General features: G+C 40.5%; 1 protein-coding gene across 3 annotated transcripts in view; it reads right to left on the bottom strand.

Moving 5' to 3' along the window:
- LOC120776780 overlaps nt 1-26382 on the bottom strand; it is a 174440-nt gene that overhangs the window by 27588 nt on the left and 120470 nt on the right. For all 3 annotated transcript variants that reach the window (XM_040107761.1, XM_040107759.1, XM_040107760.1), the window contains 3 exons: nt 24031-24190; nt 15625-15833; nt 14386-14798 (listed from right to left, as the gene is read on the bottom strand). In XM_040107761.1, coding sequence (XP_039963695.1) covers nt 14386-14798; nt 15625-15833; nt 24031-24190 — 782 coding nt within the window. The remainder of the gene's footprint in view (nt 1-14385; nt 14799-15624; nt 15834-24030; nt 24191-26382) is intronic.

Here is a 26382-nt window from a genome sequence, read left to right as displayed (position 1 = left end):
TCCATATTCTACAACCTGGAACCAGTACTTAAACGTTGCCAGTTTGTGGCATAAATGAAGTGGCATACAGAAATATTACGAAGCGTATTGGATTCCAGGGTGGGGCCGTCTGCCTGAAGTTGCAATCAGAAAAAAATAAAATATTGCAGCCGGGGACAAAGCATACATATTCCACATACATATGTGTACACATGTGTGGGGGTGTGTGTTTGCTGTTGTATCATACACGGCTGGGGATGTGTAAGTAGTTATAAAAAATCGCTTGTGCTTTGCCACAAAAGTGGCAGCTTTCAGTCCTTTAGTGGCACACCGACTACGACAAAACATGTTCCGTTATGTAAGTGTGCGCGTTGTGTAAGCAGCTGTTGCAGGCGCATCCGTTGCACGTACGGTCGCCATTCGCGCTCGCAAACGTGTGTCGCTTGGCGACAATATATTTATTTAACTTTTTTTGGCGTACTTCATAGTCGCTTTGATAGGTTGCACTGTGCCGTTCAAACCAATCTAAAAGCAACAGTACTCATATGCGACTGTTGGCATCTATATACATATGCATGTATATACAGCGTGATACAGTTTGCTCCAAGCGCTGCCTTTCGTCTTTCTCGCCAAGTATATGTAGGTTACTATTATTGTTGTTATTGTAGTTGATGCGACAGTTTGCTGCGATTCACTGCTGTTTTGTGCCGCACACAGTGCGTGTGAGTGTGTGTTGGCGCTGTCGAACATTAGAGCTCACATTGCTATATTTTGTAATATGACTTACAATGTGGTTTCGCAAGAAGCCAACTTGTCAGAAGCGAATGCGCTCCCTGCGAAATTCACGTCTGGATATCTACCACATCAAGGCCACTCGCACAAGTGTGCAACGTGTGTGTGCAGTTAGTCATGTAGTAAGCGCACAGCTGTGCGCGAGATGTCATCATTTTAGCATAAATATTGCTACACTTCCTTGGTTCGTGCGAAAGCGAAATCTTGCAACATCAACTAATAATGTCACTGAGTGGCATTCTCCTGACAATATGATCGCACGACGCAGGAGGAGGAGCACACAGCGATTATGCTGCTACATATCTGTTGGTGAAAACTTTAGCTCTCAGAGGACCCGTAAAGAGTCCAATATTAAATTCATAAAAACTGTTAACCACCGATAGGTGATTATCAACAAATTATTCGAAAATTATTACCTTCCCAGTCGGGCTGTACGTCAGCACAGTTATATCAATTTAATATAGTCTAAGCGGGCCGAAGATGGCATGCAAAATAAATAATGTGCTCTTTAAGAGTTCTGCTCTATCTTTGCCTAAAACGAAGGCCTGCAAGCAAGGACAAGTGCGGTTGGTTTCAATTGCGGGGCGAACGTGGAGCCTGCGTGGGTGCAAATCAACGTAGTCAGCATAATTAATCTTACGTTAAGTCAACCGGGAAGTGCTTTCAATTGCGAACGAAATTAAAACAAGCCCATAAACGAAAATCACCATCAATGCCAAGCAGCGACAACGAAAGCACACCGCAAAGACAAGCGACCACCGACAGCGGCGCCTAGTTCTGCTAAATATACATTAAGGCATAAACACTAGTGAGGAACGCTCTAGCATGCTCATACTGACTGAACTCAATCAAGGTCGCAATTCTACATTCTTGGAATTCTATAAGACTTGGAAGTATGACTGGCTTGGTGAGCAAACTTTTCGAAGATCGAGAAAATTTTATCGATTTCAGGAAAGTAACCCGAAAAATGAAAGTCCAATGAGTGCACAAACACTCCGTATGTAGCTAGAGAATGCACTAAGCCTAAAAACACAATTGTTTTGCACGCTGGTGTACGCGTTTGTACCGTGACAAAGACTAACGGCCAAATCAACGGCATCAGTTCGTCTAATATTAAATTGTTAAATAAATGTATTTATATGCACGCGACATACATATGCTTAGCTCGGCTTATACGCCTGAAATGCTGCTATGATAAACGATTTTCGGCTGTACGTGCGCACAAGCGGGCCGTGCAAACGCAAACCATGCGAGAGCGGTGGGGGCTCTAGCTTAGCTTACAAAACATTAAAATTTGAGGCGGCATTTGTTTTATGTTTTCATTTCTTATCGCATTTGTTTTTGTTTTCCATTTGGCCTGCGTTAGGCCTGTGCTGCTATTTCCAGTGGCTGTGATAAAATCAGGTTTCGTCTTCATTTCCTCTGCTGGGCCCACGAAACTTGGCTTGGCTGGTCCACCATGCGCCGTTAAGGCTCTTAAGGCGCAATGGAAGCATAAAAAGCGAAAGTTTTCCGCCTCCGTTTTCGCATGCCTTCGCTGGCAGTCAATTCATTCGCATTCGAAATTAGGCACGACGAATGAGGTGTTCGAGCGTGGCGCAGCGCAGTGGCTAAATATTCTTCCGCCACTTCAGGCGGCACCTTTTGCTGGCAGCGCTTCCGCCGCCGCATAAAAGCCCACTTGATTTTGTTTTCGTTGTTATTTGGCGCGCATAAAACAGAAATGATGTAAATGTTGACGCGCCCACACACACAGACATAAAGTGATAAGTGAAAACAATTTCCCGGCGAAATTACAATGATTGCCAGCGCCCCAACGGCTATGAGCTCGTCCGCGCCCACTGCTTTCGCACGGCTGTACTTGCCGCTTGTGCTTGTTTTCGTTGCTCGGCTATTGCCTATTGTGGGTGCCGGAGAGGAGTTGGAGGCAACGCGACAATTGCTCTTGCTGCTTTTGTATTGAGTTGCTCTTCTGTGCTGTTGATTATTACAAGTACCGCAAAAACACACAAATATTGCTTTCCTTCTTAGTCCGGGCTTATTCGGCACTTCTGTTCCGTTCGAGCCTATACCACGCTTTAAGTGCGCGATTCCGTTTTCCGCTTTAACGCGGTGTGACAGTGGCGAGACTTCTAAATTAATTTATTCGCACTTCAGTGTAGATTTTTCTTCTGCTCGAGTGCTAACAAAGGCAGTTCTTCAATGTTTGGAATTAGGAGGAACAATGGTTCGCTCGCTTCCGTTCTGGAAATTTCGATGTGAAAGATGCACCTTGCTCTGGTCGACCTGTCGTTGAGAAAGTCGATAAAATTATGGTAAAGATTCACCTGGACCATCACATAAAACGTCATGACATCGCTAAGGAACTTAGCATTCAATATCAAAAGGTTTTGAACCATTTAAAAAAGGCTGCCTACAAAAAGAACCTCGACGTTGGGGTGTCTGTGAAAAAATTTAATGGACCGACTTAACATCTCCGATTCTTTGCTGAAACTAAACGAAATCGAACCATTTCTGAAGTGAATGCTAAAAGGAGACGGAAAGTGGAACTATACGACAATTACGTGCGAAAAAGATCATGATCCAAGCATGGTAAAGCTCAAAAAATGGCCACAAAACCAGGAGTGACCCATCGAAGGATTATGCTGAGTGTTTGGTGGGATTGGAAAGGAATCATTCACTATGAGCTGCTCCAACCTGATCGGAGGATTGATTATACATTTTACTGTCAACAACTGTTGAGATTGAAGTAAGCAATCAAAAACATACGGGCAGTACTGATCACCAAATAAAGTACTGATCAACCAAAAGGGCTTCGTCTTCCATCAGGACAACGCAGAACCACACACATCTTTGATGACTCGCCAAAAACTGAGAGCGCTTGGCTGGAAAGTTTTGATGCATCCACCATATAGCCCTGATCTTGCACCATCGGACTGCCATTTGTATCGGTTAATGCAGAACTCCATTAATGGAGTAAAGTTGGCTTCAAGAGAAGCCTGTGGAAATTACTTGACGCAGTTTTTCGCCGAGATACCAAAAAAGATTTACACTGATTGAATAATGTCTCTAGCGGAAAAATGGCAAAAAATGTTGGACAAAAGGGTGCATATTTGGTTCATTAAAGTTCATTATAAATATAAAAAAAATAAGTTGAAGTTTGATTAGAAATACGAAAATACTTTTTCGACTACCAAATATTTTTTGTCAACAAATAGTGGAACTTAGAGCTAAGGGAGTGCATTAGAAATGATAACGGTGTTTATGTGAGATTTTGTCGTAGTAGAAAACTAATTTGAGACCTTTACTTCATAAGAGGTGATCCGGCTCGTCGCAGTGAGGACTCTTGACTACTACACGAAGTCAGAGGGTCCATCAAATACGGACCGATAAACTAAGATGAGTTATTACGTTCCTGGTAACCGAAATTGTGAAATCCATGCTTCCGAATTGAATACCCTTTCCAACGAATGCTTGAAGCTTAAGATGTACATATATCGGACAAAGCAATTTGTGTTTGTGGATGTCAAAGGCGCGTGATCAGCGGCATACTTTGTTAAGGAGAGTAGGCAAAATATATCTTTTTTATCGCCAGATAAAGCAACGAAGCTTGAATATAATAAAAAAATCAGAATAGAATGCAAAATAAGCAAATGAATGAAATTTTGGAAATTCAGAATAGACGAGAAATTGAACACCCAGCACGCATGAAGAGAGCCAATTCAAAACTTGCAATATGCTGAGCGATAAAGTGGAATGCTGAGGCTATATTCAAGGCTCCGGTGCGCCATAATCCCTAACACAAGACCAACAACAGTGATGTGAGTGCTGGTTAAGTGTACCGCCGCCGGCAACAGGGGCGACGAAGCGTATGAGTGGAAGAGTGCGACAAGCCAATGTAACGCTCTGAGTAGAAAAATAAAATTGAAAATAAACTTTGGCCACGACACGAACTTCGTGATGAACTGGCTGACCTAACACCATCCAATAACAGTTTGTTTGTGAACATACTCGAACATTTAACAAAGTTTGTCCGTGTGTGAGGCAACAACGAAAAGAAAAAACTACAATAAAATGGCAGCGTAAAACGAGCGGACACAGCAGCCTTGAAGAGCTATCGGTCGACATCAATCCGGTCACCAGCATTTTCGCATGCTCACAGCTCAGTCACTTGGGGAGAGGTGGCAGTGACGCACCCACTTCGAGTCGATTGTTACATACACACAGCTACACAAGCGTGCTTGTGCTTTAATGTATAAATATTGGATTTGCTACTCTTCAATATGAGGCACGCTTTCGTGTGTGTGTGTGTGTGTGTGTGAGGCATGCCCTGACTCTTAAATTTGCGCTCGACTGATGAAATTGTTGACTCAGCCTGACCGGATGTAAAACAGTTGAATAGCTGGGGGGAGGTAGGGATGGTAGTGCAGAAGTGCCAAATGCCAACAGCTTTTTAGAGCAGCGACGAGTAACGGCTTGCACGACGCACCTCGTAAGAAATTGAACTGTTTGCAGAAATAGGGCGAGGAATACTAGTTCGGGATGCTTTTAAAGTGGATGGCACATTTTTAAATGAACGTGAGCGAGTTGAGAAGTTCCGGCATTTTTTTTTATTTATAAAAACGAAAACTTACATTTTTCCTGTTCGAAAAGTTCGTGGTTTTGAATAACTTTAGTTTGCCCTTTTGGCAGTTCCTAATTTCAATCTATTATTGAATCATTATATATCTGCTAAATTATTATTGAATCATATACGATTCCCGAAACACCTGTGAGAAGGTCAGATCCGCTTTATATTTCCGGTTTTGTAATGAAAGTAGGTGATTGATTTTGCTGCAAGAGAAGTATATATATTGGGACATATATTTTGTGTAACGACCGAAAAGGCGACAACCGCTGACAAATTGGTTGCTTTGCTTGAATTTGCTCTTTTGACTTTCGAAGAGCAAACTTTGGAACAAGTAGTGGAAACATGCTGCTGCTTCTTCGAGCGAGTAATTTTCTGTCGTGCTATTCGTTCTTCTTTCTTATTGTAGAAAATTCTGGTGTCAACGCATTTACTTGCATGAGAAGTATTCAAATTCTAACTAAATATAGTTTTAGTGTTTTCTATGGGTGGTTCTTCGGTTTTAAAATTTATAAAATTTGGAAACAAAATTTAAGTTCTCGCTCAAACAGTCAAGAACTTGCGGGTGTACATTAGGTGAAATTTCTTCTTCTTCCAGCTCGCAGTGAAGAAAATCTGGCAGCTCTAACTGAGATTTTTGGGTACCGTCGAGAGTCGATTCGGCGCCGTTCGCAGCAACTCGGACAACGTATGGAAGGACTTGGCGCATTTTACGTAGATGTCTTAAATTGAAAGAGTACAAAACACAGTTTGTTCAAGAACTGAAGCTGCTTGACCTTACCAAGCGACATCGCTTCACTCTATGGGCTCTTGAAAAGTTCCGAGAGGATCCGACGTTTCCGTGCCAAATTTTGAGGACCATTTCTGGCTTAATGGGTTTGTAAACAATCAGAACTAAATAGATTCAAAAGCTGCCATTTCATCCAGGAACACAACGGTTTAGTGTCGTTTGTGGGCCGTCGATCCATATTTCTTTAAAACTGATGCCGTAACCGTCAATGGTGAACGTTATCACGGAATAATAATCGACTATTTGATGCCTGAAAGTGAAGCTCGTGATCTCGGAGACATTTGGTTTCATCAAAACGGCGTCACTTCCCACACATCGCATAAATCAATGGATTTATTGAGAGAACACTTTGGTGAGCAGATAAATTCGCATTTTGTTCACCAAGATCGTGTGATATCACACCGTTAAACCTTTTCCTGTGGACATATAGTATGTAATGTCTAAAGATTCGGGCCTTGGAATAAAACATCACGCATGTCATTCGTCAGTTACCAGTCGAAATGCGTGAACGAGTCCTAGAAAACTAGACTCAACGGATGGACCATCTGAGACGTAGACGCGTCCAACATATGAAAGAGATATCTATCTTTCGAGAGTTAATAAACATTCCCTATTAAATTTAAAGTTTTATTGTTTTTTTTTAGTGGGAAACTTCGAAATGGATCACCCTTTATCTATCCTCTGTGCATGTGTATGTATGCAAGTGTGTGAGAGCTCTACATACGCGCTTGGATTGGCAGGGCATGAATATAGTCTCCAGCTGAGCAAATAATTTGCGATTTACAAACGTTCTCGATTTGAACTAATTCGACCTCGACCCTTGCATAGCTGATCCCTGCTTTAAGCAAATGATTCTTGCCAACAAAAGTCAATTAATGCATCGTTTATGGGTCATATAAATTGCGCTGACGCTCGCCAAACTGCGGCTGTTAGTTACAAGCGAGAAGAGCTTCGTCTAAACGGTAAGCTGAGTGTGGCAGTTTTACATGTGTCTGCAAGCTCTCCGCGAGTGAGTGTGTGCGGGTGCATGAAGGGACTTCATTACGAGCTTTGATAGATGGCCGAGCAGTGAAGGTGGCACAGCTGCAGATAGAGAGTGAGAGAGCGTGTGATGGTAGCATAATGACAACAAGTGGGAAAGAGACAGCGGAAGATAGGCGATTAGGCACACAATGAAATTAAGCAGCCAGAAAATTAAACAAGGCACAAACGGTATAGGCAAGCGTCTAAATTACGTTGGTATGTATGTATGTGTGCATTTGGACAAAGGCTAATGAATACAAGTCAATGGGTGTAACGGAGGTCTACTGGGGCACTATACCATAGCTCCACATATTTACATGCACATATGCAGAAAGTCTACATTTGCTCATTGAGTACTGGCTTATGTCGAAATACAGGGGCTGATGTTTGCAGATTTAAAGTGGCGCCCAGTTGTCGCCTGTGACTTGGTTAATGCGCTAGTGTTCCCTCCTCCCTGCGTTGGCTGCTTAACGCAACCCTATGTATGCACATAGTACGCACACGCACATGCACATAAATGAACGCATACATATATGCATATGTGTATGCATGCGAACTCACTCTGTTATCCTTGGTTGCGACGCAGTCAAGCAGAACCGATGAAAGTAAATATTGTAAGGTCCTGCGGCAGGATATATGCATCCTCATGCATGTCCCACACGGAGGGACCTTCGCAGAAGAAGCGGAAGAGCATGCTCTAATTCCCTCTCTCTATCTCTCTCTCTGCTGTCACTTTCGCTTCCCAGTCATGGCCTCATCGTTGCCATGCACTTCAGAACACATTAACGCGATGACTTTGAGGCCATGTTTGTTATCTCACAAAAGGTGCAGGGGCACATCCAGTGCAGCTGAACTGCTATAACCACACAACTATACACACCTGTGCCAACACAGATGCACGTGCGTTACTTAAAGCGCAACAAAGGGGGGAGCAGAACTCTCTAGTAGTTGGCAGCATTCTTCGGAAAGCGTGGCTGCGAATGTGGTGCAACCGAAATCTTCTATGTAACAGGAGACTTGATACTCTGATCAGGTTGCAGGCAAGGAAGTTCAGGTTTAGCATGTGGCAGCAAACAAATATTGCTCCACAATCTACGCACGACGTTGACACCTGGCAGCACCGTTGACTACCTGTTTTGGCTGTCTCCTTAACCTCAGCGCCAAAATGAGCTTCTGGCTGGTAGTCAGAGCTCTTGCTCGGTGATAAAATAATGTGTAAACATTTTCACAAACAATTTAGTCTCGCTGCTTTGCTACTCTTATGAAAAAAGGACCTGTGTTGGTAAAAGTTAAATGCATTAGAATAAAAAATAAATTACAAAATTATTTAAAAACTTTTATTTCAAGAAATTTTTCTTTCGCACAGAACAAGCGTTGACTTTGGGCGGGAAAGGAAGGAAATGTCTTAAGTTTCATTAACTGGAATGTTGGAGAGATTACTAAATAATTATCTGACTGGAAATAGAAGGGATTTTTTACCATTTGTCCCACCGTAGAGTTTTTCAATTGCAGCGGTATGCAAATAGCTCTTAAATCCCGCTCGGAAACTTTCGCCCTGATGGATTTATATTGACAGCTTCACACAGCAAGTTATGGTCTTTGCCATCATGCTTATATCAATGAATATCAAGTTTATTCTAAGCGCTTTAGTGGAGGATGAAGCCGTGTGTAGAAGTTCACGCAAGTGAGGAAAGTTCTCTGAGTGAGAATCACTTGGGAGTGGCTAGAAACGATTCTTTTACATATGGCTCAAGCAGCTCACGAATTCCGGTCTTAGACCAAGTATCTTATGGGTAGCCAAAAAACATCTTTTGAAGGCGAGGCAATGGGATATATGTATACCGAGGGTTGAAGAGAGAAGTGACATTTGCATTTGCAGGCAAAAGAAAAAAGGCCGAAATACGTGAGTATGACAAGCTTACCGACAGGGGTAATGCTGGAAAGTTTTACGAAAAAAAAGCAGCGACTAACAGAATGTTTCAAGACCGGAGCATACTATTGTAGAACACCCAGAAGTGATCGAGTGACTGATGCCCAGACCATACTAAAATTATGGAGAAAACGCTTCTTCTGCCTGCTGTATGGCAGTGAAAGCATAACACCAGCATATGGTGAACCCGTTTCCCCAATTGATGATGATAGAGCAGACGTTCCATTGCCCGACTATGAAGAAGTTCGGTTAGCAATTACCCGGCTGAAGGACAACAAAGCGAGCCGATGAACTGCGGACCGAGTTATTCAAAGTTCTATTCATCTTCTTTGTGGAATATGATCGGACGAAAACATGTCCGACGATTGGAACTTAAGTGTGGTTAGAGCGTATTGTGTGACAACAAACTGATTGGACCTTATCAGTGTGGGTTTAGGCCTGGAAAATCAACAACTGACCCAATGTAACACTGCGTCTTGTTTTATAAATATTCACAATATATACCGCTAGAACTATCTATACTTGTTAAAAGCTAAATATTTAAAAGATTCAACTACTTTTCAACTTTACGACTAATTTTACTTTGAAATGGCGTTGCCACATAGTTACACGCATGTACATATAGAGTAATCAAATTTATTGCTGCTTTTTTCATTCTAGTTAATTTATTTTTAATTTCGATTTGGTTTAAATCAAAAGCAGCTTTTATGTTCAACACAATGCATTTAATGCCGGCGAGGCTGCGGTGAGAGATAAATGGGCCCACAGACACCGCAAAACTTCTGCTGCAAAAATCGAGAACAAAATTAATAAAGCGAAATAAATGGAAGGAGAAAGTTGGCAAAGAAAAGTTAGAGGCGAAAAATCAGGAATGCACCGAAAGAAATAGCGCGGAAATTTATTAAAACGATAAAAGGCAAGAAGCAAAAAGATATCTGAAACAATAATAGCAACAGCCGAACAGCAGCAGCCGCACCATCAACAATCGGCGAAATAATACAACAGCGATAAAGATAAAAAGCAGAGCCTTTTCAGACAATGAGCGAATGCAGCAAGACAAAGCGGAGCTGCAACAGCAGCAAGCAGTGGCAATTGCGGAGGCGTCAAACGGCTTGCTTGCCTCGGACAGCGGCAGCGGGTGTGGTGGCGGTGGGGGTGCGGTAATGAAAACTTGTTTTAAACTTGAAATCGTTCATTAAACTTTCGCTTGTTAGTTCCGAATTGAAACTTTTCTTAGCAAGTGAAATCAAGCCAGCGAAAATGGTTAAACAAACCGCAAGGAAAACAACAATTACACAAGTGTTTGCCAGGCACAACTCGAGTGGCAAAAGGAATTACGGAACAACGGTAGTGGTGACGCCCAGAAGTATCAGACACGAGTAACTAGCAACAAACAACACTTTCCGTATTGAAAATGTGTGTAATGATCTTTGCTTTCTCTTTCTGCTTTTTTTTTTGGAAGCGCATGTAGAAATGAGGCGAAATGAAAGTTTACCCACAGTGAGGCAGAAGAAAGACTACAAAGTACTACAAAGTGGGCTGCAGTTGACCACGTTTAAAGGGCAAAATTGCCAAATTGCTGACGGCTGCGTAGAATTTTAGAATCAACCATGTACATATGTATATATGCACATATGTATGTATGTCAGTCTGCTGAAAACCGGCATTTTTCGTTGCTTCCTGTCATATATTGTATGTACGTTCGTATTATGTTTCAATTGAGACAGACTCGTTATATCTAATATGGTAGTCGAAAGTGAGTTTTCGTATTTTGTCAATAGATGTCGTTGCATTCGTATATCTCCAGTGTGCAATTTATGTAGAAAATCGGTATATTTTCAAATTTTTGTATGAAAAAGGTAAGATTGCTACGCAAGCCACCCATGAAATTTGTGAAGTTTTCCGAGACGATGCTATATTAGTTCATGTAGCACAACAGTAGTTCGCTCGGTTCCGTTCTGGAAATTTCAGTGTGGAAGGTGCACCTTGCTCTGGTCGATCTATCGTTGAAAAAGTCGATGGAATTATGGAAAAGATTGACCGGGGCCGTCACATTAACAGCAACGACATCGTTAAAGAACTTAGCATTCATCATCATACGGTTTTGAACCATTTCAAAAAGTCTGGCTACAAAAAGAAGCTCGATGCATTGCCTATAAAAAATTTAATGGACCAAATTGATATTTGCGATTCTTTGCTGAAACGAAATAAAATGGAACCATTTCTGAAGCGAATGGTAACAGGAGACAAAAAGAGGATCAAATACGACAATAATGTGGTTCAAGCGTGGTAAGGCTCAACAAATGGACGCAAAGCCAGGATTGACGCCTCGAAATGTTATGCTGAGTGTTTGGTGGAATTGGTAAGGAATCATATGCTAAGAGCTACTCAAGCCTGATCGGACGACTGATTATACATTTTACTGTTAATAACTGATGAGATTGAAGCAAGCAATCGAAAACATACGGCCAGAACTGATCACCAGATAAAGAACTGATCAACAAAAAGGGCTTCGTCTTCCATCAAGGCAACGCTAGACCACACACATTTTTGTTGACTCGGCAAAAACTGGGAGAGCTTGGCTGGGAAGTTTCGATGCATCCACCATATAGCCCTGATCTTGCACCATCGGACTGCCATTTGTTTCGGTCAATGTAGAACTCCCTTAATGGAGTAAAGTTGGCTTCTGGAGAAGCCTGTGAAAACTACTTGTCGCAGTTTTTCGCTGAGAAACCAGAAAAGTTTTACACTGATGGAATTATGGCAAAAAGTGTTGGACCAAAATGGTACATATTTGGTTCATTAAAGTTCGTTTTAAATACCAAAAAAAAATACAAAAACACTTTTTCGACTATCCAATATGTCTTCGTTATTATTAGGCTGTCTTTTCCTAGTTGTTTGTATACATTTTTTGTTGTTTTTCTTGCCTTTTCGTTTCAAATACCAAAAACCCACGAGCTATATGTTGTACTTAATGGCTCAGCGGCTCTTTCAGCGCTGCTCAGCACCAGCTGGGCTTTTAATAGCAGCGTAAAATTGTCCATGTGCCATGAGCGTATTTATATGCTAATGACAAAAACAGCAATAATATTAATGCGAATAAACAAACACGTAAATGAAAGCGTGCATAAAGACTCGCATCGAAATATATTTACGCAAACATGTATGAGTGCTTAAAGTACCATAATAAACTAACGATATTATTGCAATAAAAATCAGCAAAAACTATTTACTCAATTACGAAACAAATTTACAAAGGTTAATTAAATAGTAATTAATATTCGCATTTTAAATGCAGCAATTACATTTAAAAAGGGAAATTATTTGCGAACCGCAACGCACAAGTTCGCGCGAATTATGGCATATTTGATTGAATGTATTCAATGTGTTTTTATTTGCATAGTTTGTATTTTTATTGGCCTTCCGCGCGCTCCCGATGGATCGAACTGCATAAAAAATGGGCAAATACTCGTTCATTATTTGGTTCGTAATAATGCCGTTATGCAGATGATTGTCAATAGCCAATGCAATTATTTCGCGACGCTGTGAGGAGTGTCAGCAATCGGCGAGATTCGAAGCCGGAGAGTATAACGAGTGTGATTCGCTTTGCATGCTTAGCTTTGGGCGAGCAATTCGAATGTACTCATATTTAATTCGATTTGAATTAATTCGGGATTGGTTGCCTTTAGTTACATTATATGTGGAATATAATCGAGTATATCAATAATCACCATTTGAAGTTCAAAATTATAAAATTTATTGTAACTAATTGCAAAACGGCATTATAATTGTAAAGATTAGCCCGTAAAATATTATTTGTGACTCGAACACAAGATCGCTTCACTTCCGTTATATTTAAGGCATCATTCTTTCCACAAACTGTTAGTTCAAAGCTATCTTCTTCTTCTTTATTGTTGTAGATACCTCGTACGCGGTTATAGCAGAGTTTACAACAGCGCGCTAGTCGTCCTTCCTTTTCGCTGTTTTGCGCCAATTGGAGATTCCAGGCGAACTAGGGCCTTTTCCACCTGGTCCTTCCAACGGAGTGGAGATCTTCCTCTGCTTCCTCCGGCGGGTACTGCGTCGAATACTTTCAGAGCAGAAGTGTTTTCGTCGGTTCGGATGACATGACCTAGCCAGCGTAGCCGCGGTCTTTTAATTCACTGAACTATGTCCATGTTCATATATCTCATACAGCTCATCGTGCCATCGAATGCTTTATTCGCCGTGGCCAATCCGCAAAGGACCAAAAATCTTCCGCAAAACCTTTCTCTCGAAAATTCGTAGTGTCGACTCATCAGATGTTGTCATCGTCCATGCATCTCTGCAACATAGATGAGAGACTTATAGAATTTCGTTTTTCTTCGTCAAGAGAGGACTCTACTTCTTAATTGCCAAGTCAGTCCGAAGTAGCACCTGTTGACAAGAGATATTCCGCTTTAGATTTTGAGGCTGACATTGTTGTTGGTGTTAATACTGTTTCCATGATAAACGGAATTCTCTACGACTTCGAAATTATGTTTGTCAAGTGTGTAGAGGTTCCGCAAGAGAAGAAAGTTTTCCTTTACATATGGCTCAAGCAGCCCACGACGTTCCGATCTTAGACCAAGTATCCTCTGGGTAGCCAAAGAAGATCCGGGGCGAGCTAAGGTGAGAAGGCAAACCATCCCACCCCATGATTGTGTGCTGGATTTGGGACCCGCTGGGTTTGGCATCCGCCATGTATTTTCAAAATAAACAACAGCCTCGGACGAGAGACCCCGCTTTTGATGACGACCATAGCAAACGCATTAAGGATTACGATTTAAGAGCATGAGTTGGAATGTCCGGTCCCTTAATTGGGAAGGTGCCGCTGCCCAGCTGGTTGATGTCGTCGAACTAATGCTATCATTACATTGAAACTTAGGCAGTTGTGAACTATTTAATGCAGTTTACAATACTTGAATATGAAAATCGATTTTAATCTCAAAAACTTAGGTTATAGAGTGCTTGTCCACTTATTTTTACCAAGACATCATTAAACTTCAGTTACCAAATTTTTGGGCGGCAACACCTTATGGTAAACGTAGTAATATCGCCTAATTTTATCGAGATAAATATGTTGATGGGTCAACCGAAAGGACAATAATCGCTACATGTATTAGAAACTGCATGACCGACTGAGATAATATAAATGCTATAAAATGCGTATGAATTGCTTAAAAAGAATATAGTTTTTCTCAAGTATTTAAATATCTAACTCACCGTTTCTTTGTTAATTCTCGACTTGATAAGCTCCTCCTCTAGCCAGAGCCATTGTTTCTCGGCATCCTGGGTCTCATACTCGGAGAGCGCACTGACGCGTCCCTCGCCATCGCCCACACTCAAAGCCGGTATGGCATTCATGCCACGATGGTGTCCACCATTGTAACCGCCATAACCGCCGCCATGACTCATCCAATCGCTCGACGAATGTCCATGGTGTTGGTGTATGGAGCCGTGATGATAGTAGTAGGTCTTGTATTCGGAATCACCGCCGCTGCCGCCAGACATTGGAGTACGCTGCCGCACCGCCGCCAGATGGCTGGGCGGAGACTTGTGATCGTGCCGCATGAAATTCGTGTTCAGCGCAATTATACGCAGGCGACTCTTCGTCTGCTCAATGGAGTAGTAGCCACCTACAAAAGAGAAACAGACGAGAAACAGGCTTAGTGCCACACTTAAACCGAAAATGCCACCTTACACTGGTTACTACATGTGTACAAATGTAACCAGCACTGTCGGTTACTAGGCCAAAAGAAACAAAGAAAAAATAATCTTCAAAGCAAGCTTTGTGAGCACTTCGGTTGTGCTGTTGCCTCTTTGTTCTTTGTCATGCTAAAAATAACTGCCGTTTCGCAAATGCCGTCGGCAATAGCAACGATCACGTATACGCCATGTCGACCGTCTGCTGTCGCATCCATTCATGCACGAAGTGAATCGATGTGATTGCGCTGACTGGCATAGATTTTCAAGGTATTTAGGCTTGTCGAGAATAACAATAACAGAATTTCGTGTGATGATGTTTCGTTTCTCGTTTCTTGTTCCCCGCTTCCCGCAGCCTTCTCATTACTCATTCAGACGGCGTAAAAGGTAACAGCATGAAAATCAATATTTACTGAAGCGAAATGCGCTCTGATTACAACAAGACAGCAGCTTGCGCTACCAAGGTGCTCAATACATATATACATTTACTTATGTACTTGCATATGTTTGTGTATGTACATACATATATACAAGTGTGACAGCTGCTTGTTTGTGCACAACACACTTAAAATCAGCCGCTTTAGCTTCGAAAGCTAAATTCAGGAAGTGCATGATGCTTTAAACATAGAGTATTATCAGGATTTGTATTTTCTACAGTTTATGTATGTGACGACTAGAACTCGTACTTTGCCCAAATAATTGCGAAAAATTTGAAATGCGAGAAAATTAAAATGTTTAGTAATAAAGAGTCACACGTACCCTTCTCGAACGTGTGTAGTGCCTCCGATGGCAGCCAATGCCGCCAGAGTTCGCCCAAGTGGCGAAAGTTTGTGGTGCCATCCTCATGGCCGAGCACTGGAAACACAAACTGCGACGAGAATGTGCGACCCAGCAAATCGGTGATGTTGCGCAGGATCTCCAATCTCTTCGTATCGGACTCCTTCAGCGCCGAGTGTGATAAGCCATCGCTGTAATTAACAAATAGAAAGCAATTAATACATGGAAAACAGTGTTAAACAGTGTAAACTTTAAAGTTGTTCGTAGTTGTGTCGAATTTAGAAAATAATAGACTTGGTTTTTGTTGTTAATGCCAAGAGCATTCGGTATTTTGCATTAAGTGTCAGTAGTAATGAAAGCCGCATGCACACCTGCAGCCGTGTTAGTAGATTAATCATAATTAAATTTGGTCTCGGGCGCCTTACGTCATGCACTAATTGAATTTGGCCCATTTAATAGTGGCTAGTTGCAGTTTAGTAACCAAAGCCTAATTTAACTGCAAATTAATGCGCACCAATTTTAAACACACGTGCGCTTCAAAAATAACAACAACACAAACAAAAGTCTTTACACACATACTTATTGTACGCATACACAGACGCATGAGTGTGTTGTAAAGTATAGATTATATTAATTTTGCCGTAGAGCTCAATTATAGACATATTAATAATGTAGGCGTGTGTAAGTATGTGTGTGTGTAGTGCGTGTGCAGCGGTGATCATCAAATTGCAATTGTGGTAATTGCTTGATGATCAAGGCAATTATCGTCGTTGCTAGTTAATGCAGAATTCCGTAATTAAACATTTCATGCCAAATGCACACAAAAGCAGCCAAAGGACAATGCACCTAATTGCTAGTAACACCCTATTACGCTTTCCCACCTGCCGCTTACATGCACAGTTGTTGTATTCAATAGTAAATGGAAATTTTTAAAACCTTTGAGTCACATGTATGATATGCTAACCGGTTGTGAGATTAAGAAAATGTGAAAATACGTGGTTTTCCAGCACAGTGTCGCTTTTATGGAGTAAGTTAAGACGAAAAAGCGAAGTCTACACAAAGTTTTTTCAATTCCTTTTTTCTTGGCTTTTGAGACATTAAGTGTATTCTGATTCATAAATTTGAAAAAATCAATTTTATTTTATAATTCGTTAGTTTAGATATTCAAAACTGTTATTTCCGATGTTATAGACGTTATAGTGTCGTGGCAACTGTACCAGTTTGAGCTATGGAGGAAACTTAAAACGTGTTTTTATCGACGCAGTTGTGGCGTTGCCACAATATCTCAAGTTCTAATCAGCCGATTTACATGAAATATGACTTAAACATTTTCTATCAACTGAAGTAACTAAACATGAAAATTGAAATCTATATACTTGTGTCGTCACCTAAAATGCAAAGTAACATAACATCGTAAGTTTACAGGCGAAGGAAAACGATATAATAGTAACAACTAATATTGAAACGAAATTTGAGTATTGGTTATCAAATGGTTATATGTCGGTTATGTTTTCGTTATAAAATTGTTATATGTCGGTTATGTTTTCGTTATAAAATTGTTATATGTCGGTTATATTTTCGTTATAAAATGGTTATATATTGGTTATTATATCTCATAGTGATTTTACATTTTTTTGTTGATACTTTGGTTTGAATTTAGGTGACGATATATAACTAAAAGAAAGTCGTGTTTGTTACAATATTTATAACTCAGGAACGGCGGACCCGATTTGGCTGAGAATTGGCGGGGCGGTAGCTTAGAATCAGGTGATAAATACCAAAAAAAAAAAATACTAAAATACCAAGCCATAGCTGCAATTGTACAATCAATTCAATTTTATGTTGCCGTGTGACTTGGCATAATCATCGACTAAAATGATCGAAGCTTGTCCGACAATGCCGTCAAGCAAGAAAGATACGGAATATTGTAAATGAAAGGACTATAGAATAAGAAGAAATTGGCCATTAAAAGCGCCGCTTAGCATGGCTCAACTTTAGAAGATATTTTACATAAAATTCGTACCAGCTCCAGAAATGACGATATTAAGATGAATAAAAAAATACATAACAGTGCTTTACTCTTGATCGCCGGCATGTGTTACGTCATGTGTCATTATTAGTTAGGTTAGGAATACCAGCGCCTAAACATTAAATTAATGACTCCATTGCTTAAAGATAAATCTACTGAAGATTTCTCTGAGCAATTGTTGGCTATCGGTAATGGTTGAGTACCTGTTGATGAAACGAGCGGATTGATTTTATTTCCCAATTGTCTGATCGAAAGAAAACTTAAACTTAATAAAGTGTTCACAAACAACATTACTAACCACAAAAGTAATGAATTGTTGAATGAGCGAGCAGTTTTAGTGGCTAATAATAAAGATTGAAATACCTAAACTACGATTTCAGAATTATGTCTTCGGATCAATTCATGTAATGAATAAGTAATAAATGAAGATGAAGCAACTAACTAATCATTTGAATATTTAAACTCCTTGGATGAGACTGGCTCAACAACGCACAATTTACGCCGAAAGGTTGGCACCGTAGAAACAATGCTTCAAAACATAAATCAAACAAAACTATATTCCGTTTGCTGGTAAGTAAATTGATGAACAATGTGATTTGAGTGACAATACTCAAAGGAAAAATCAAAGGTGAGGAAGTTTTGTTTCGGAGTAACCCAATGACCCCCCTCCGATATGCCATTTGAGGTTAAAATACTGCAATTTTGGATTCCGTCATTGGTGATGACCATTAACAAATCAAATGGGTCAATATTTTAAAGTTTGTGGTTTGAATCTGGAATATCAATACTTTTCACATGGTTAATTATATGTGGCATGTTCAAGGGACGGAAGCCCATCTGTGTTGTTTGTTCTTGCGCTTGATAATTAAACAGAAAATATCATGATCAGAAGATACTTAATTGAAGAGTACGACCTCTCTTAACAGGACCTTCTTAAATATGTTTTTAGTAATTAATCGAAGATTTTTTCTCACTGATAAATATTTTTTTATAAAGAAATTAAGGCCGAAATTTTGGCCAAAAATCGATTTTTTTTGAGAAATCGCCATTTTTTACCTCTACTAGACTTAACCTTATTTCAGCGAAAACTAGCTTTTTAATTTCGGAGGATCCAGTTCAGAGATAAAATGGTTACCGAAGAACGTCTTTTTTGAGAGGAGCTACCGGAGATCAGATGTACTTCGTTTACAAATAAGTGTTTTTACTAATACTAAGTCTTACCATACAGACACCTGAATATGTATAAACATTTTTGGATTAGTAGGATTAGTTCTAAAAAAGGATTCTGGCAATATTTTCGTTTTATTCAGTATATTAAAAAAATTACAGTTTTGAACATAAGAAACCTGATTGATATTTAATAGTACCTCAGTGGGTGCACAAGTAAGCAGAGAATAAAATTCGAATCTCCGCTTTACAGACAATAAGTCTATCTCTAGGATCGCCAATAACATAAGTCTCAGAACACATGATAAAAACAATTTGACACTAAAATTTGCGTGATTTTGAAGAGGTCACATATTAACTCAAGAATCGTACGACCCGAGCAGTTCACCGCAAGAACTTTGCACCGTCTATGCATTTCAACAGTGAGTTTGCCGGACAAGTGCTGCGCGGAGACAAATTCAAATAGAGGTCCTCAAAATCGGACCAGTCGTTGGTGTTAGCTAATTTTGGAATAATATTCATAATGTTTCAAAGAAGTTAATTCCTATTAAAATATTATACGAGAGGTACAATAAGAAAGGCGTGAAATTAAAGCACATTAATTATGCACATATTTATGTGTAATATTGCAATTAAAATAAATATGTCAGATGTTGGAATAATAAACAGTGTCAAACCTCTTAACTGTTTTAATTAAATATTCAACAGTATTGAAATTTCCAGAATAAAGCTTGCACACACGTGCGCACATGCATACATTATATTTGTATATATAATATTATATGCGCTAGTTGTTGGTGCTGGCGGCGAACAGTGTGCCGAAGCACATGTGCACCCTGAGTAGGAGAGACTCGTGTGCTCGTGTGTGTGTGTGGAGGCCTTTAGCCTCCAGCCATCCGCTGCTCTGTCAGCGCACTCTGTTTGCCTATTAGTCTTTCAATTGAAAATAGGATTATGTCGAGTGGATCTTACACATAAATACTTGGGAAGCCAATTAATGTCACCCAAAGGCAAATGTTCTATTAGCAGCAAGTGGCAAAAACAACATGTTGGCAATCGGCGCAGAAAAGCGGAATAAAATGAGCAAATTAATCAGTCATTAAGTATGGCAAAATACTATGACGTGCTTAGTTGCGAAGAAGCCGTGTGTGTGGGAGGGCATCTTCACAAGCAAGTGGTGGAGCGCATGCCTGGCGGGGCTGTAATGGAGGAGTGAATGATTGAACTGTTGACTTACGAGCCGGCAATGCCTTTGCAATGGGGTAAACAACCCACACATATGTATATGAACTCATTAAAGTGGAAAGAAATCAATGAGAAAGCATAATAATGTGGCAGACATTAATGAGCGATGGTCGACACACGATTAGTCGTCTGTCGTGTTGCATTGCAGATAGTAATGACGTGATGAATCAAGCATTAAAATATTGCCGATTGAAAATCGAAGTTAGAGAATGCTCTAAATTTAATAAATGCTTGTTGGGTGCATTGAAGAAATCTGCAACGAACTTGATTTTCCGTGAAATTATTGATTGTTCTTTGCATATAGATATTTGGTGTATATGTACATATATGCATGCGTGCGTACTCACACTCGCTCGTCAAGCACCCATCCACTCGATATTTGTCATTGTAATTGCATTGGCACTTACTAATGCTTAAGTCTGACAAATAACAAACATTATCTCATTAGATTACTCGTGCAATGTTTCGCATGTGGTTGTTCTATTGCTATTGGCATGACAAAATTCCATGGCAACGTACAAATCAATCCTGGCTAGTTGGCATTACTGTAAAAGACCAACAAATTGCTTCGGTATAGATTACATCATTCTCAGCAACACACACTTCTATTCTATATAGTTAGTATGTTTGTACATATGTATGTAATCTTGCTTGGAAGCCTATCGACAATTCCAAATCTTGCTTATATTTGCATGAGTAGGTCTTCCTGAATAGGGCTTCGATAGGCGTGCCTTAATTTATAAAGCGCTTGAGTTACTAGGAACGGTTATATAGCCTATCTTCAAAGTATATTTATGTGTGATCAAATAGGAGTTCATGTTAGTGGTAGGAAACATTTTCTTTGACTGAAATTAGCATGACTCGCAGACCGACGGTAAGTAAAGAAACCATTTGTGCCACACACTTCAAAGAGTTAATTGTTCTTTTGAAAATAGTTTGACTTCTCATAAAATGGTATATATGTATACAGGGTTTGTCCGGAAAGTAAAAGGACCGATGTTTTTCCGCCGCGACTGTACTTCGAAGCGTGCGCGCACCGACTGGATTCGGTAGAGCGCATTCCTAGCTAACGAACGAGCGGCTGGTCAGTTGTCTCCGAGCACCTGGAGAGTCAGGACAAACATTTTCTCGCGACGTTTTCTGTGAGTGATGCAAGCCGAAAATGCAGGGTTCGTTAGAATAGAGGTACGCAATTAAATTCTGTGTGAAACTCGATAAATCTGCAACAGAGACGATTGATATGATCAAGCAGGCTTACTCAGATGTTGCCGGGGCCGGACAAAGGCATTGTCCACCATGAATTTTTTCCACTTGGACAATCCGTCAGCGCCAATATTTTTGTGGAAGTCCTAAAGAGACTCAAACGAAGGGTCAATCGGTTCCGACAAGACATCGCAGCCGATTGAAAGTTGCACGACGACAACGCTCACCCCGCTTTTCTTGTGAACAGCTACCTAACCAAAGCCGGCATTCTAATGCTTCCGCAGCCGCCCTACAACCCATATGTGACCCCCGGACTTTTGTTGTTTCCTTGCTTGAAAAGGCAGATGAAAGGCAAGCATTTTGAGATGATAGAAATACTCTCAAGGCTTTCCGTGACGCCTTCAATGTTTGGAAATCGCGCTGACGGCGCTGCATCGACGTCGAAGGAGCCTATTTTGAAAGTTTTTAAAGAATTGTAACGATTGCTTCAATACATTTTTTAAATCGACTCAATCTTATTACTTTCTGGACAGACCCTGTAATTAACAATGTTGAAAATGGCTCGTGCGCAACACTTTACCCAATAAAATCAAGATCCCTGGAAGTTTGCAGTACAGAAAGTAGATCCTCTAATTAAAATTCAAGCAAAATTCTCAACACTGGAAAAGAACAATGCAAGTATGTATATATGTACAGAAAATTATAAACCTTAATTATGTGTACATTTGGTATTCGTTAGTGATTATACTAAAACAAAATACTAGGAACAAGTTGCAAAACAGCTGGAGCCTGCACAGGACAGCAGCTGTGCCTGTTTCTACCTCCGCAAGTGAACTAGTCACACCCGAATGCCCTTACTTGCTGCCAGGCGCTTTCGCTCCAGAGCAGTGGACACGCTCGACTGGACACTGCAATAATTTTTATGAGTCACCTGACGCAAGAATCCTCTCTAGCGTGCTACGGCCAGGTTGGTCACCTTGTCGGCGGTCGTTAGCAAAGAGTGAAACGTGCTTTTTATGAATCATAAAACTCTTGTTATCTTAATTATTTTTGCGCTCCGGCATGTTTTATGTCCTTCTTCCTACCTTCGCACACAATTTTCCCGCAGTGACTTATCCTGTGCCGCTTGGGCGGGAATTCGCCGCCTATGACTAGCTTCTTAGCTTTGCTGATATTGTCCGCTGCGATTTAATGATGAAAAAAAAATAATATTTTATGTTTGCTTGAAATAAAAAGTGTGTGTGAGAAAGTTTGTTTTAATGTATCACTTGGGAGTGTTTTAATTAGATATGATTTCCCCCCCAAGTATAAATTATGTTATAACCCTTTCTTCCCAACAACAATGAATGTGTTCGCTGGTGTTTCTTTAATAAATGATTTTCTTGCCTTTTGTTGGACTCTTCTGTATGTTCGGTTATGTTGACCTTCAAAAAAGGAAGTATTGTTTTGCCTTTCATTTTGCGAGGCTTAGTTCCGCATAAGAGAATATGCTGCATTTCGAAGTGTAGAGTAAACAGTTGTAAGCTTTTTTTGGCTTTGAGCCAAGCATGGCATATTACGGGATTTTGTGGCTGGCAATAAAGTACCTGCTCTGCTCTAATGAGTGTCAGAAATATATTTTTTTTGGTGAAATTTCAAAAGCGTGAGCGGAAAGTTTGTTACTTCTGATATCACCACGAGCCGATGCAGGTTTTATTATGTAACGAGGCCGAGTTAATTCCATGCGCACAGGTAACCATCAAAAGAGAGATTTGTATATATTTCGTACAAATTGCTTAGCACAGATGGAAGGCAATAACAAGCTGCAAGATAACAAATTGTAAAAGTACGGCGAAACTAGAACCAAGAACTTATTGTTTACATAAATCTTGTAATAATATAGACACATTTACAGCTGCTACAACTAGGCACAGGTCTTTTAGAGAGTATGCATCAAAATTGAACCTGCCACAGATGCGAATGCGAAGCTCTATCACAAGCCCGAAAAATAATACTTGAACCCATCACGCATCGATCCTTCAATAATTCATTGAGAACACCAAATTGGAGGCGGATACCAAGATGAAAAGGTTCTACGATAGTGCATCTAAGTGCCGCATCCAGCACTAATTGAGCTGATGATGGAAAGTGATCTACCTACCCACCTTATTAACTCTGAAAAGCTCTGCATCTTTTCAGCTCGGAACACTCTTCAGGTGAGTAGATAGATGGGTTTTATTACTTTGATGCGGACTTGGCTCTACGCTTGCTTTAATTTCAACTGAACTTACTCGATTCCCTAACTTAACTCCCAATAGAAGCGGATTTTTGCTTCCTTGTGGTCTTCAGCCTTATGCACTGAAGCCATTAGATTAAGAACAAACTTCTAGTTCGAATATAATGTTTTGGATACATGAAAAGAAATTTAATGCAGCCATTTTCTTTCGCTATAAAATCTGCACTCAACTGAACCAAGACCTGTAAGTCTCTTCAGTATCACATCTGACGCGATATTAAACAATCTTTGCTTCTCTCATTCGAGAACTTGATCAAATTTTCTTCGCGTACTCACGCCACAAAGCCTTAAAGTAGAAGATAAAAAGTAGAAAACAAAAAAAGAAGCAATAAGCAAATTACATTTCACACAAGTTCTTTAAAGAGCTCCTGACAGCAAATATCTATTATAATAAATACTTGGGTAAACACAATAAACTTTTTGCATCTTAAAGCTTAGCTACTCACACTTTTCCCAGCTCACTACTTACCCTGTCCACAGAACGAACTCGACATTGTCACCCTGTCGAGTCTTCATCGCTTTCGCTGCCGACTCAATTAGGCTCCAAGGACTATCGCAAAAGTAATCGCCAAAACGACCAGGTGAACGAATGGAACTGCTTGGCGATTGACCGTCGATGCGCCAGCAACCTGAAAAAGCGTAAGTAGAAAATACCGTTTTAGAATACAACGAAAATCGCTGCACTAAAGAAAAACAAACAATGCGCTTTAGTTGACATTATAAACGCAAAAGAACTGAAACTGAAACTGAAACTAACGAAGTCTTCGCGTAAGCTGCTCAGGTGAGGCAAAAAACTCGACAATGCTGTGGCATTTCCTCAATCAGATTAAAAAAGTAGATTTAATAAAATTAAAAGCACTAAAAAGCATAGAAAATTTTTGCTTCAACCACAAAATGAAATTGGAAAGTTGCAGGCATGAACAACAGACACTTTTTTGCTGACGAAGCCGAGGGCTATACGACCGCCCATTCATTGTCCTAATAGCCAGCCCAGTTTTGTTGGGCTAACCGTGGCCCCGCATACGCTTCCGGGCCGGTCTTTCCTTCTCCCTTCACCACCCGAAAAGTCCACTTTAAATCGGCACGTAGAATACCGGGCCGCAACCAAATAGCCGAAATAAAAGGAAGTCAACAATAACAAATACTCGCAATAAAGACTATACGTAATACAAATAAACCAACTCGGGGCCGAGTGAAGCGAACAGGACGGAAAATGAAATCAAAGAGAAAAGAGGAAATGAAAAGAGCAAAGTGCTGTGTGGAATTCGCAATAGAAATAAAATTTTAATTTGATTGAAACAATAACAATTTGCCGCAAACGAATGCCAGAAATCTGCAGGACACTTCGGAGCCGAAATGAAATGAAAGCGAAAGGTGTCTGCATTTGCGGAAACGGCCAGTTAAGTAGATGGCTTGACTTTGAGTGAAGTTTAAATGGCAAGTTCAACGGAGCGTTACATTTTAAAAATAACATAAAAATTTCAGGAATTTTCTTCCGTGATAATCGAAGCAAATGCATTGAGTAAAGTATAGATGTATGTATGTTGGTACGTTTACTGCATATGTTTGCGCTCCATTTCTTCCATCGCACTGATTTTACCGTTCACTACCGACGATTTTTAAAGATTCCAACAGCGAACAATTTCCCAAGTAAGACTTAGCCCAAGCATGATCGAACGTATGTAGTTTCCATAATATATACATATGGAAATGTGTTAAAAATGAGAATAATGAACAATTGAATCATGCCCTTCTTTCCACTCTCCTTTTGGTGGGGCTTTTGATTACGTAAAGTTCTAGTGAAAAAATTAAGCGTTGACAGAAGTAAATTAACAGATGTAATTTGTAAATTCGTGTTGCGGCGTCTAACAGAAGCTTTCAAGAACGGAGCATAGTCTTGTGGAACCACCAGAGGTGATGTAGTGACTGATGCTCAGACTATACTGAAATTGTGGAGGGAACACTTATCCAGCCTGCTGAATGGCAGTGAATGCATAATGCCAGGAGATGGCGAAACCGATTCCCTAATCGATTACGATGAAGCAGACGTTCCATTGCCCGACCATGAAGAAGTTCGAATATCAATCAACCGTCTGAAGAGCAAAGAAGAAGAACTGATAAGGAGCATATATCAGCCTCTTTTTGAAATATGGTCGGACGAAAGCATGCCCAACGATTGGAATTTAAGTGTGCTCTGCCCAATCCAGAAAAAGGGAGACCCTATAATCTGCGCCAACTACCACGGGATAAGCAACATCTACAAACTGACTGGACCTTATCTCTTAGCACCGTCAGTTCTGCTTTTTCCAGACGGGATAAGGAAGTGAAGAAAATGGGTCTGGTAGTGAACGAGGGCAAGCCGAAATATCTCATGTCATCAAACAAACAGTTATCACACTCGCGACTTAGCTCTCACGTCACTGTTGACAGTAATAACTTCGAAGTTGTAGATAGTTTCGTCTATTATGGAACCAGCAACATCAACAACAATGTCAGAGAAATCCACCACAGGATAACTCGTGCCAACAGGTGCTGCTTCGGACTGAGTTAGCAATTGAGAAGTAAAGTCCTCTCTCGGCGAATATACGTCATTCATTATCTCCGACCGCAGTCGATAGAACGATGAGCTGTACGAGATATACGACGACATTGATATGGTTCATGCATGAAAACACTCCACCACTTCGTTGCAAAGTCCAGGTGGAGCAGGACCTGGACATACGTGGAATCTCGAATTGGCGCCACGTAGCGAAAAGAAGAAACGACTGGCACGCTGTTGTAAACTCGGCTAAAGCCGTGTAAGCGGTGTCTATGCCAATAA

Source organism: Bactrocera tryoni, chromosome 5 (genome assembly GCF_016617805.1).
Source record: "Bactrocera tryoni isolate S06 chromosome 5, CSIRO_BtryS06_freeze2, whole genome shotgun sequence".
NCBI lineage: Eukaryota > Metazoa > Arthropoda > Insecta > Diptera > Tephritidae > Bactrocera > Bactrocera tryoni.
The sequence above is the reverse complement of the archived record's forward strand: the minus strand, read 5'-3'. Positions and strand labels throughout refer to the sequence as shown.